This window comes from Aphis gossypii, chromosome 2 (genome assembly GCF_020184175.1).
Source record: "Aphis gossypii isolate Hap1 chromosome 2, ASM2018417v2, whole genome shotgun sequence".
Lineage (NCBI taxonomy): Eukaryota > Metazoa > Arthropoda > Insecta > Hemiptera > Aphididae > Aphis > Aphis gossypii.
The window spans coordinates 16,313,474-16,328,181 of record NC_065531.1 but is presented as its reverse complement, the minus strand read 5'-3'; the positions used below and the strand labels follow the sequence as shown (position 1 = coordinate 16,328,181).

At 24.5% G+C, this 14,708-nt stretch overlaps 1 protein-coding gene across 1 annotated transcript in view; it reads right to left on the bottom strand.

The window, feature by feature from the left end:
* LOC114125945 (uncharacterized) overlaps nucleotides 1–6,457 on the bottom strand; it is a 56,322-nt gene extending 49,865 nt beyond the window's left edge. The window contains exon 1 of the mRNA XM_027989781.2: nucleotides 6,139–6,457. Within this exon, the coding sequence (XP_027845582.2) occupies nucleotides 6,139–6,202 (64 nt within the window). The 5' untranslated portion in view covers nucleotides 6,203–6,457. The remainder of the gene's footprint in view (nucleotides 1–6,138) is intronic.
* Between the last annotated feature and the right edge of the window lie 8,251 nt (nucleotides 6,458–14,708).

Genomic DNA, 14,708 nt, shown 5'->3' with positions numbered 1-14,708 from the left:
ACATCCTGAACACGTGATCTATTCATATATATACTTTCGTAAGTAATTCATAGCTCGCAATAGAATATTCATTATGAAAAAACATATTATACTACAGTAGTTGTTGTAGTTGCCTAAGAAATTTAATAATTTAATTTATTAAATACGAGTATCAGAGTTTAAAATAATTGAAAATCCGCTTGTTTTTGTACACTGTTTAATGGAATCAAAATTAAGGATTCTCATTTTCATTAATAATATAATAATGTGTTTAATCAACTAATATACTAAGTGGTAAGAATAGTAGGTATACACGTTGCACAAGTAAGTACTAAGTAATGCAAATATTTTTGTCCAAATTAAACAGTAATTTGGTGTTTGATATTTGACTTATGTGGCTATGTATACAGTCTTATACTGATAAAATTATATTTCAGCTATATGTATAATGTACATACTAAATTTATACAAATAGAATCAATTAAGAAATCCCATTTAAAACAAATACATATATAATTTTGTCGATATTCATATTTCAATGGTACATAATATAAGAATATTATACTGCATTGACACAAAAAGTTAGTTACAAAAACAAGAACAAATATAAACATTACATATTTTTAATTATAGTGTCACATCTCGATTATTATCTCTCATTATACACCTTCAACTAATACTAAGAACTTTTTCTTGGAGTTTTTAACAACAGCATTACTCGTTTAGTCAAAATATTAGAGCGCATAAGTTCTAAAAATGAAAACTTTGATCACTTTTTCAACAATGTGCCCAGTAAACTTTATAATTATCACGCTGTATAGACAAAAACTATATATATATATATATATATTTATATGCAAGCAGATATTATTAATTTTTCCGAACCAACGACGACGAAGAGACGAAGAGTTAAACACAGCTCCGAACAGACCTATATAGTTACCTACTCACAGTAATACGTAATTAACATAGAGTTTGGCCGAAAAAGTCATTTCCCTGAACGTTGATAGCTCTAGTATGATCATGGGATAAATAAGAGTTGGTCGCATACATTCAGAAGCCATATTATGATATAATAATTAATAATAAATTATAATACACATTTTACGTACAACTGAGTCGATATCCAAAAACATACGCATGTACGTTAAACGCGAAGTATCAATTACGCTGTTATTACCTACATAAATATTATTGACCGCAATATGTATAAACACAAACCTATAATAATAATAATAACTATAATTGGCTTGTCAATAAATACAACTGGAGATATAAATTTTACATATATTTATATATACGAGTAATATCATATCCTATACAACATGCAATATATATAATATGTATATGTGTGACTGCGGACCGATGTTTTTTGACATGTGCAAGCTCCGTTTGATGGCAAACAAATAAGGATCAGCAACGTGTTGTTTTTTTACACTACAGCTTAGTCGTTTCTGCAGTAAACAATGTAAATATTGTACGCGTTCGAGGGATCACAGAATATAATATATTATAGAATGTCACTGAAGACATGTTAAATTTGTACCATAGGTAGTAAAAAATATTGTAAAAATTGTGAAATTTAATATAAATATTGTTTATACTATTTTCGTTGACTCGAAAAAACCGTTAGGTTTTTAAACTATACAATATACATATTTATAAATAGTACGTGATGTACAACTCTTAGAATAATATTAATCAATTTAAATGATTTGATCACATTTTCTAAAAATAAGTGTTATGTCAAAGGTTCAAATCATTGATACGAAAAAGTGTCCTATTTACAGTTTGTTAATATATAAACTAACTTATGTATTTTATGTACACGCATTGACTTGTCGATTTGCGTAAATTGAAAAAGTCTCGCTGAGAGATCTGATACGACAGATTTTTTTTTTAAACTTAGACCGATTTGATAAATCATATTATTGTTATAAATTACATTCTTTGTTATGTCACAGAGATCGATTTTTACATAGTAAAGAATAATGGTTACATATTATAATATGCAATTTTCCGAAATTTTCAAGAATTATTATTTATTTATTTCATAAATAGTATTAATAGTAGTATTCGTTTTATAATATAGGTATTTGAAAATAAGAAAATGTATATTCAAATAATTTATTATTGGTGTATGAATTGTTTGATTACATAAAAATACCGATGCGTGTCAATATAAGATTTTAAAAAAGCCAATGTAATATTATATTGATGGACTTATCTCAATTTAAACACATATGTATTATGTATAGAATATTCTATCTAAAAATCTAAAATCCTTAAGTTCTTAATGTAAGTCAATAAGTCATTATTTAATGTTCAATTATATATTTTTAAATGTATAAATTTCAAAAAAACGGTTTGAAAATTAAACAATTATGATATAGTTGAAACTTGAAGCACCTAATTAAAACAAATGTTTTATCTAAACTACCTACTGGATGTTTTTAATTTAATTTTAAGTCTTAATTATAACTTCAAAACCCAACACGGACATATTTTAACACAATTTATCACAAGTATAAATTTGAAGTTTGGCTTAAATAATTTGAATAAGTGGCTTATATCTAAACAAAGAAGTTGAAGAAAGGCTGAATAATCTATGAAATTAATATTTATAACATTTCCCCAAAAATATATAAATAGGCATTACAATAATATAAAATAATTTGTATTAAAATGTAATATATCTATATATAAAACAGCGCTATTTGTTGTATATTGGTTTCACAATGAAATGTATTCTGTTACTTATTAGTCATTACATTACCTCAATGATCATTAGAAAAATTTTCTAGTTGTTAATACGTTTTAATTTGTCATATTATATAATTCAAATAAATCTATTTATAAATATTTATCACAGGTTTCGGTCTTAAAAACTTTGATTTGTGATTTTTTTAAATAACTTAGCGATAAAAGATGAAGAAATGCTGTTCAATACTTTCTAATAAAATTATGGAAATGTTGTGCAATCTTGTTTAATATGCTTCTATATTTAAGTATATTATACAATTATATTCTGACATGAAATATTCAAAGGTTAAAAATTATTTTAAATATCTTAAACTTTGTTAAATGACTTATACATTAATATATTTATAAATAAAACCGAATTTTATGAATTAGATTTTCTGAAAAACTAAAAATATAAAAATACAATCAAATTATACAGTTATATGGATGTAGAAAAAAATCAAAGCTTATTGTAAATTGCGGTGTTAGACATTGAATAATAATAACGGCAGCTACCTAAAATTATTATGATTATGCATTTATGTGTAGATCAATCATTTTAACGAATAACTATAAATAATATGCTTATATGTGGTGTAATGAAAATATAAATAAAATATTGAAATAATAAATTATTTCATAAAGCTTTTCAAAAAAAAAAAAACGAATACCTATATAAAACATATTTTACTAACAAAGTTGTATTTTAAATATTTAATTTTACATACGATTATTTTAAACTACTACTATGAAAGACTTGAATGTAATAAATAAAATAAGACGTATGATTTAGCGTAATAAGTTTTGAATGTACCTTGTTAAGATAAAAATAATTGTCAGATATATTTTACTTCTCTGATGTTTAATGACTATAGAAATTAAAAAAAATTAAAATCGGGGTAATTTAAATAAATATTATAAATATTAAGGTCTTATATTATAATATAAAACGATTTTATTTCGAATAATTTCATTCCTTAAAAAATCAAACATAAGAATTAATTTAAAGGAGAATATTGTTTTTTTTTCTTAACATCGATCGTTTTAAGTTTACATTAACTGAGAAAAAAATTAACAAAATCGATAAATTAAGTTTATTCAATAATATTCACCAGTGGACGACCCAAATAAATTGGTTTCCTTTTTAAAAATTCTTATTAACGCTTAATACGTTGGGTAATTTTTGTTAACCGTAGTTTGGAGACCCTGAACTAATACATCAATGTAGATGAGAAAACTTACCATAATCAGAGTTAATATCATAATCTAAAATCGAATTTATAATCGTTAATTAAATTAAAGTTTATTGTTGTAAAGTGCAGTGTGTAAACTGTACTTGGTGACCTGTTCACAATGGTGTTTAATCCATTTTAGTCACGCGAAGAGTAAAAAATTAAGTTATAACAAGTATTTAACATAATCGATATACAAATCTATATCATATATTTATAAACCGAAATATAACTCCACAATATAATTATCATAATAAAAAAAAAACTTAATACCTACGGTCGCATTAGATCATAAGAAATTGATTTGTTTTGAAAATATCTAATAAGTATAAATTATATGATTTATTATTATAATATGATATTATATTCGTATTATTTAATGATTCATGTATTTTGGTTATTAAATAAGAATTTCTTACTATATCCATAAAGATCTTTACATAGATTCTACCTTGGATAGAATTGCGCCAATGCATATCATATGTGATTAAAAAAACGTCTATACTACAACAGCAATAAATAAGCCCAACAAAATAGCTTATATTCAACATATATTTTTATTTTATTATATCATGTTATTACTATGTATCACGCTTTCTGTTAGTTGGTATTCAGTTTAGTTATGTTCTTGTATATATATATATATATATAAAGAGACTTATAAAATGTGTCAATTTATAATGAAATAATTTTTTTTTTTTAATAAAATTTCTACGTCCTATTTTTCTATCGAGCGTATGCACAGCATACACCCTTCAAAGCGCAACAACTTAAGTTTTGTTTGTGCTTACAAAGAATTTTCCTCATTTAAATTTTAGTGACGGAAAAAAAGTCACGCACCTTGATTTTCCATTTATTTATTACTTACTTTGTTTTTTTCAGATTTTTATACGTCCGACGATTTTATTGATGTTTATAATATTAAATTATATAAATATTGTTACTAAGTATTAAAATAATATGGCCTATAAGTAACGTGTATACAATTTAACATCTTTAAAAGTACACGTGTCTTGTGCTTTACACAACCACGTTTATTATCTGTTGTCGGTATAACATTAATTTTTTATGTTACTTTATTTATGACCCTCGTAATAGTTTAATAATTTAACAATATATAATAACGACAACTCCTGCACATACATAAGATCTCACGTCCAGCGGAGTTTTATTTTAGACTTATCATTTTTATGAGTATAATTTGATGTGTACGCAGGACCATTCTTAGGACTTGCTGGAAATATGAAAAGTACAAATTTGTGTGATCTAAGATTGTAGATTAATTAAATTAAGGAAAAATAAAAAAATAATTAAATGCAGTGCTGACTAAACATTAAAATTTTGGTAATTATTTGTATAAGTTTAATTACCTAGTAAATATAATATAATTACTGAATTAAGGTTAACTTTTATAAGGTATTTATTGACATGCAAAACAATTAATTAACTTATATATCAAATAACATAATATTATAATGATATTGAATGTATTGTCAAATTTAAAAGAACAGATATTATCTAGGCCCTTCGAACCAGACCTTTTTATATATTAAGAAATAATTAAGAATATTTGAAACAAGTTATGAGCATTTTAAAATAATTGTACATTTTTTGTATATCTACTTTAAAATATTCAAAATTCACTTTAAAATTAAAATATAAAAAAATCTACGTAAACTTATAATTTATATCGCCATATAGAAGTATCCATATTGATAGTATTTACTATCGATATTAATATATTTATAAATTATTTTACCTTAAGGCTTGATAATAGGTAATTCACCCTTATATTGAAAAAAGTAAAATGGATTATTCTGAATTTAAAACTTACTATATTACGAGCATTAGCATAAGACGGATACGGTCAATACATATTATAATGAATAAGATGTCAGTATGTCACCCAATATCATCGAGATAATCAAAATGCAATTTGAACACCGAATAAAATAATGGTTGTAATTTTTCAAATATTGATGAACTTTAATCAGTTTAAAATATCGGTATCTAAATCTAAATAATCGTTTGAAAATTCACAACTGAAAATTATTAGTTTGTCTGTATACGTGTACCTACTACCTATATTATATTATGAAAAAATAAAATCCGGGTATCTGAGCGAAGGGCTCTTCGCCCTGGCACAGAAACGACTACCTATGTCAATACGATAAAACTGACTTACCCGCCATTGCAAGACTGCAGGATAATCCAAGTACAACGAAATTGATCAGAACGATTCTAATCATGGTGGTTCAAAATTTTTCGTAAAAAATTGAACGAAAATATTTCACCACGTCTGCAGTTTTTATTATCGAGCAGATACTGCGTCCGATGAGTTCTAAGCACTTATGACATTTAAAAATTAATTTTTTTTTAAAACAAAAAAAATTCCCGAATCACGTGTGCGTCTGATAGTCGCTTCGCGGGCTGCGCGTGTAAACACGATACGTTATGTTGCCCGACCGGTGGGAATGGCAATAGGTCGTCGCCGTCGCCGCCGTCACCGCCGCCGTCAACTAATCCGCACCGATCGTGCGCATTAGTACATTTACGGAGACGTGAGTGCGCGCGATCTGACATTTTGGCCGCCACCGGGGCCCGCGTATACACGTCGGTCTGAAACCTAAATGCCACGGTTCCCCGTCTCTTTTCTGTCCGGCAAAGGTGTACAATTATTGCTGAGGCAACCTTTTCAATATACTTACACTGATGCACGTAAATATTAGGGTACGCGTATTTAGTATTTGAACAAGCAAAAGCTCGGAAACTTAAGACCCTTTTCGTGTTGTTTATATATATTGTATTGTATATATATATATATTGTGTACGCGTTTTGGTAATATTTTCACTTTGTGTAGAATTTAAAAGTTTCAAAAGCCGAATATAAGAATAATGCTCAACCATACTTTTATACATTAGCATAGATAATATTTATATTTTATTTTACAATATTAAAATAGGTGTACCTATATATAAGTATTATTATGTTCAAGCTTATAAATCTAGAGATACTCTTAATTAATACAAATTATCATACATAAAACCTAGGAAACTTGACTTTGTCCATTAAATTTAACAAGCCACGCCAAAGTTAACAATTAGAAATTGTATAATTGCTTATAACTCATTGTTATTATTTTTAACGTTAAGAAAATATATAATTGCATCGCTTCAATCTCAATCTTCATAATATCATTTATTTTAATAAAATTACAAGGAATAACCCTATGACTTGGTTGATTTGTACAAAATATGAATGTATTATACGTAGAATTCTTATCATATAAATTATCGCTATGAAAAATTGTTGAAGTTAAATATTGTGATTAATGGTTTGCTGATTTAATAAGATGTCTTTAAATTTTAGCGATTCTATAATCGTTTAATTATAAACAAGTTTAGAAGTAGTGTCAAAAAGCACATCTTTCAATCAAGCTATTTTATCCGTTTATATTTTGTACTATGTATTAATAGCATATTATATATTTATTTTATTGTATTTACTATGAATAATTTGTAAATGTTCTCTTCCTTAGTTATAATAAAAAAGTAACTTTAAACAAAAATTATTTTTTACGGTTATCTATTATAAGATTCTTCATCATTTGAGCATATTTTATTTATTTTTTTTTCATCATCGCCACATTTTCCGACTAATTAATTTAAAAAATCTGACCATAGTCGAAAAAGGTACTATAACACTAATGGTTAAGCCGGATTTTCATAAGCTTAAAATGCAATATAATTTTTGTATCAATTTAATCTTAAAAAAATAATTAAGTACTTATGGAAATATTTTTTAAACGAAAGTCACGATTTTTTTGTTGAATTATTTAGGATATACCTAATATACACACACGACACACTTTGTTATATATTTATTCAAGTAGGTACACGGCAATATATTTATCTATATAAAATGTTTTATGATTTTATAGTACATATGAATATGGTACAGGTACCATAATGCTATTACCATTATTTATTTAGAGCTAAATAAAATTATACAATATTCGATTATAGGCGTATAACTTATGAAAATAAGTGAAATACTTTATTACAAAATGTTCATTTTTATGAAGAGGCACTAAACCCATTTTATTTCCTATGCGTAGGCTGCCTAGGTAAATAAATTTAAAAATCGATCAGAAACTGTATGTTTGCGTGATGTGTCAATAATGTAAAATAAATAATAATATTGTAAAGATCAATAAGATATAATAAATGCAGTCAACAAATTTATAAATTTTTTATTTATTTATTTATTAATAAAGAACGTACAATACAATAATATTCATTTAATTTAGAGTAAATGGAATAGAAATACTATTATTACCTACTATGAGAAAATTATTATGGACAACCTACTTGTAAGTATTCATATTTTGTATTATCTACAGAGTGTGTATTTCATATTATATAGATTGGAAATTGAACATTTTACTTTTTTTTTTTTTAATTATTATTGTATATTAAATGCATTTAAAATTATAAATTATAATAATACCTTAAATTTGAATGTACATATATTTAAGATTTGGCATTATAAAGTTAAAAACAAATTCAAGTTATCTTGGCAGTAGTTTTTTCTATTCTTATGAGGTATTCGCATAACATTGTGACAATAATATTTGTAAATTAATAATTTATTATAAACAAGAAAATTTAAGAAATACTTTGTACATTAAAAATATGATATTATTTAAGTGATGAGAGTTGTATTAAACCTTTTAAAGTAAAAACAAAAATTGTTATATATATATTTAAAAATGTATCAACTATTAAAACTCTTCAATAGTATTTATGATTTTTTATTGAACGTAAACTAACATAAACTTATATTAAATATGAACGTTATGTATATACTTTTATTTTATTTAAGTAAATAAACGTACAATTATGATCGGCGTGCGGTTTATTGAATTTGTCTCGCTTCGCTAACTTCAGTGTGACGCGTATTATTATTTACAAGTTTAACTTTGAACATTATAATAAACCTTCAAATTTAAAACAATTTCTTAGTATAGCTTAATTTACTATGATAATTATTTTATTTTTAATAAATAAAGATTTAAATGATTTTTAAAACATAAGTTTATGGACTCAAAATTTAAAGTTGCTAATTTAATCATTTTTAAATTCACTGTTTTAAATAATAAACATAGCTTTAATTTTATCTACTCTATAATTCGAACTTAGAAACGACAGAGTAGGTACATTATTTATAAAGTTATTAAGAACGAAAAGGTTCTAATAAATTAACACAATTTAGAAGTATATTATTTTACAGTAATCTAAATAAAACCATTCGGTGCTTCACTATCATGATAAAACTAAAAGGTTATATCTACAATCTACACTATAAAATAAATTAGTGATAACTGATACTAAAAAGTACGATATTATTTCCATTGGGTCAACTATATGAAATAAAATAGTGATACGATATTATTGATTATTGTACATTAATTAATAAAATGAATAACTCTGGACATAATAGTTACATCTTAATTTAAGTCTTATTCACATCATATCACGACTTCTTGAGTTTTAATAAATTGAAAATATTAATTTATAGAATATAGAAAAAAGGGTAAGTGGAAAGAATATGTTCACAGTCAATAAAATATGTTCTATTTGTATAACTTTTTGACCTTTAAATATCATTTTTAATATTTTTTGCATTGTATATTTTTTTTACGTTCAGTTTAATTAAGAGCATACCCAAATTACAAGACTAACGAAGAAACTTTGTTAATCTTCAGAGTTCATAATCATGAAAAATCATACGTTACGAAATAAGATTTAAGTAATAGTTTGAAGATTAAAATTTTCATCCTGAATAATTTGATATTTTAAGGAAGCGCCTTTTGGTTATATTCTGAGCCAACAGAAAGCCTACGAAGTAATTTAATGATCATTATATTAAATTGTCATGTAATTTTCAAAACAAATGTTTCTTCTTACTAATTGTGAGAATAAATTTGACGTTAAATTAATATTTGTGTAATGCAATGAACACAAAAGTTAGGTATTGCAGTGAGGTACTATAATTTGTATACTTCTGTGTGCAATTACTAATTAGTATTATCTTATATACAACCTTAATTCCATTTGTGTTTCAGTAGTTCAAGGATCAGTTTTTGATGAAAGTAGACCATACATACTTACGTAAATCTTTTATCGAGATGAACTTATATGAAACCTTATTTCCTTATAAGTTATTTGGATTATATAAATAAGTATTATAATCTTATTTTTTTTTTAATGTATATTTTTATTTATTTCCTGATCGTTGATAAAAAATTATGACTTAGTATAAGAAAATTTGATAAATTCTTCACAATTAATGGTAGTTGACTATTTTTTACACGTAAGTTATTATACTGCTGAAAATTGGTGAACACTGATAAGTTAAATAGATGCCAAGTAGACAACAATAAGTAATAACATAATTTAATCTGAGGACCTATCGTAATAACACGTGAAAATGACTTTATCTGTAATCCCAAAAATAATACTAATCAAAAATTATTTTCATAAAAACTACTTTAATGCCTTGATTACTTTTACGGGGTCCAATTAAATTGGCTGCTGATTCATTGAATAGCAAGCGGGTGTGCATTAGTTTTGTTTCACCGCTGCTTCGTTGGTAGAAACCTTTCAACTAAATGCAATGGAAAGCAATTTACTTTTACGGTCGTTTACGTTATTCGGTGCTATAGTACAAGAAAAACGTTGACATCTAATTTCACAGCCAACGCGTTTTCAAAAAGCTTATTTGAGTGGTATTTGCAAAAAAACCAATGAGCCCAAAACCCACACTATGTAAGGGACGCTAAAATAATGGAATTTTTTAACATTGGGGTGTGTATTATTTAGAAAAAAATACATTTGTTAACTTACATATTATAATCATTAATTTTAATGCATATATATTTTTTCTTCATTTTACCATACTTGTATTCAAAGTGTTCTTTCTAAAGATAGCTTATTATGATTTACATATTCTATGGTTATTTTAACAACTTGTATGATTCAAATGATACTACATTAGTGCTATCTCGTAAGTGACTGATATTTATACTTACGGTTTCATAAAAGTTGAAAATAATTCATTTTACCGTTTTATAAAAAAAATTTAAATTGTTTATAATCCATGGATTATATGCATTCATTGGATTCAAACAAAGTCTAAGTATAGTTTTTTAGTACTAACAATAACTAAAATATTATTTTTACATATTAAACATATTTTCTCCTTTTGACAAAATTAAATTTTGTAACTCTAAAATAGTTGTTTTTAAATTTGAAAATATTAATTGATAATATAAAAGGTAAATGTGTCAGTAGTGTTATGAAAAAAAAGAAGTACTATTAATATTATACAATTAATATAATTTAAAAATGAAACATCTTTAATTTATATATTTTAAAATAATTTCAACTCGTGTTAGTTAGGTTAGATTATTACTCAGAATAGGTACTCACTATATAATATTTATTGGTATTTTTTTTTTATAAATTTCATTATAATGTATGTAATAAATTATAATATTAATTTTCAGACCTTAGCCTTATGGTCTTAGTTTTGAGGTTACCAAACTTTTTTTTTACTATGTTATGCTGAAAAAATAATAATAACAAATCTCAGTATAGCGTCCTCTTAACCGATAAACGAAGCAGCTTGATATATATATTACATTGGAGTTGAAATTAGATTCGTTATACGCTTAGATAATGCTTTATATGGTTTTTAATAGTTTTTTTTATATTTATTTAATGGACTTACTTTCTATTGACGATTGATTATTACGACCCTTCCGAAACGTTAAAATATTACGTAGCTATTTATAAAATTAATTGACATGTGTAAATAATATTAATTGGCAAGTGCTTCAAAATAGTATTTTATACTGCACAAACCATTTTAAGTGTGTTCTGTAGCGATACAAACTTATTTTTATTAAATGAAACAAAACTATTTTTACTGTAAATTGTTAAAGATGATTTTTATTTTTAAAAATATTGATTTATACTCATCAAAGTGCAAATGAATAGTACTTGAGAAATGATACTTAATTTTGTGTACTAAAGATAGTAATACTCGTATGTATATAGATTATGTATGTGACAGGCAAATTTAACATTTAGATTATGTCAAATTTAACCGCGTAATGCAATATTAGTCAAATGTTATCATTATTAGCCTCCGTGTATATTATTAAATTATGATTATTGTTAACATTGGACGGATAAGATACTTGAGCTATAAATTTCAATTAAATGTATGAAAAAAAACTAACTATATTTAAACATTGTATATTGTACAGTATATGTATGTAAAATGATAATAAAACTTTCAACCAATTAAGATAAATACTGAACTCATATTTTCATTTTATCATTAAGATAAGATAAATTATTATACTATGACTGTCTAGTGCTATATTATTGTGATACTATAAAAAACAAAGTACTAATCAAAACTTATAAATCATTTGATTTAGGTATCACAAGACTACTGATAGGCTAATGTTAGATAGTGATGATATTTCATGTTTATAAATGAAAAAATATATACATTTGGAAAAATAAATATCTAATTTCGACATTATCAAAATTGAACGTTACCTGTATCATATGATATGATAAGAAATTAATATTAATCTATTAACATTTCATGATTCCTATAACATAATAAATACACAATATAGAATATAAAATATCACTTATATTTTATGTTTCATGTAAAAAAATTATTATTATAAGGACTACTCGTATAGGTAATAAATGTTATTTAATGACATAAGTGAGATGATCGTAAATACTAAATAGTATGTTATTCTCTCTCTCTATATATATATATATATTATTCATATTATTCTGAGAGATTATAAAACTTAATTTTTTAGTGATAGTTTAAAATCATTCTTATAACTCATGTGCGTTAAACGAATATTATTTGAATCTATTAGGAATAAGTTGTTTTAAAATATGTGTATTTAATTATCCTTTAAATAGCTTCACCGTTAAAATTTTACACCGATGATTACTTAAGCTTCATGTATACACTGTATAGATTAATTTTTGTGTAGCTTTTATTGGTACATATCCAAGATCAACAATATTGAATGGTATTGATATTGAAGGTATAATCAATTAGGACAGTTTTAATAAAATATTAAATTTAAAAGGCAGAGTTTATGATAAAATAAGTTACACGAGATAAATAGCGAGGCTAAGCGAGGTAGAGCGAAGGGTAGAGATATTGCCAAGAAAATATACATAGACGATAAAGAAGACAGAATGGTCATGATAGAGGTATAAGGACTGTCAAAAATATAATGGCTTGCATCACAATATATTACAGCTTTAACTTTATTGATATATGATACACAGAATTGGAAACGGAAACATTGAATATGGAGCGTATTGAGACAAAGATGGGATAGAGAAATATCGTCAAGTTTGGAAAGGTAGGTCGAGATCCCAGAACTAAGAAAAGTTTGAAATGGAAGGAAAAATAAGGCAGTAAGGGAGATAGAGGAATTCGTAGAAAGGATATCATCCTAGCCTTATAATAAGCTTAAAGAATAGAAAAACTAAAAAGCTTCATACATTACGCACATTTTTATCAACCGTTATAGTACTTCAAAGATATCGAATAACTCATCAACTATCCAAGTGAAAAAAAAAACAAAATATTGAATAAAAATTCTATATAAACTATTTATTAAATTTTCATATTACTATTGATATTATAATATGTTAGTATAACTTCAAATTAATCACTAAATCTAAAAATAAAAATATAATATACATTTTGTAAAAACTTTTTTTTTATAATATAAGAATACTTAATCACAAAGCTATAAATAAATGATTATGTAAAATTAGCGAAAAACTGTATATAACTACATATTGTATTATATACAATCCTGAAAACTCAACCTCTTATAAAAATTTAATTTTTAAATTACTTCCAATTGATGTAAAACTACAGAACCATATAAATATGTATAATATTATATAAATTCGAATGGATTTTGTGTAGTATTACTAAAAAAAAAATAAACTACAAATTGTGTTTAATTTAAATTTTTTGTATAATTCAGTTGAAGTAATGAAGGTAAAACTTTTGAAACTCATCTTAATGAAAGTACTCAAAAGACTAAAAGTTTAAGACAAGTATATTTTGATCATAGTTAGAAAACAATGCATACATAGTTATTAATTATTATATAATTGCTATAAATTTAGCAACATAATTCGTCTTTGTTTTATTTAAACTCGAAATTAACGTCTTATACGGTTTGATTACAATATAAATTATTAAACTTGTATTGAAGATAGAACATGCATTATACATTTATATTTTCGCTATCAAAACAGAATAACAGTTCTATTTATTTACATTTTTTTTATAGTCTTATTCAAGTATCTATTTTGTTTATACATTATATAAACATATATCAAATATTTAAACATAAAAAATAAAATATATAGAAAAAAAATATATATATCATTTAAATTTGACAAATGTAGTTGAGGTTGTTTATTAAAATTGTAGACATTTTCTGACATATAATATTCATAAATACATTTTTAATAAATAAGCTATGTAAATTAAAGAATTATACATTTATATATTTTTAAATATGTGATACATTGGTTCTATTAATGGACATATTTTCCATACAAAACTCATAAATTACTTATTCACCGCGCTTAAATGTAGTAGAATGCTTG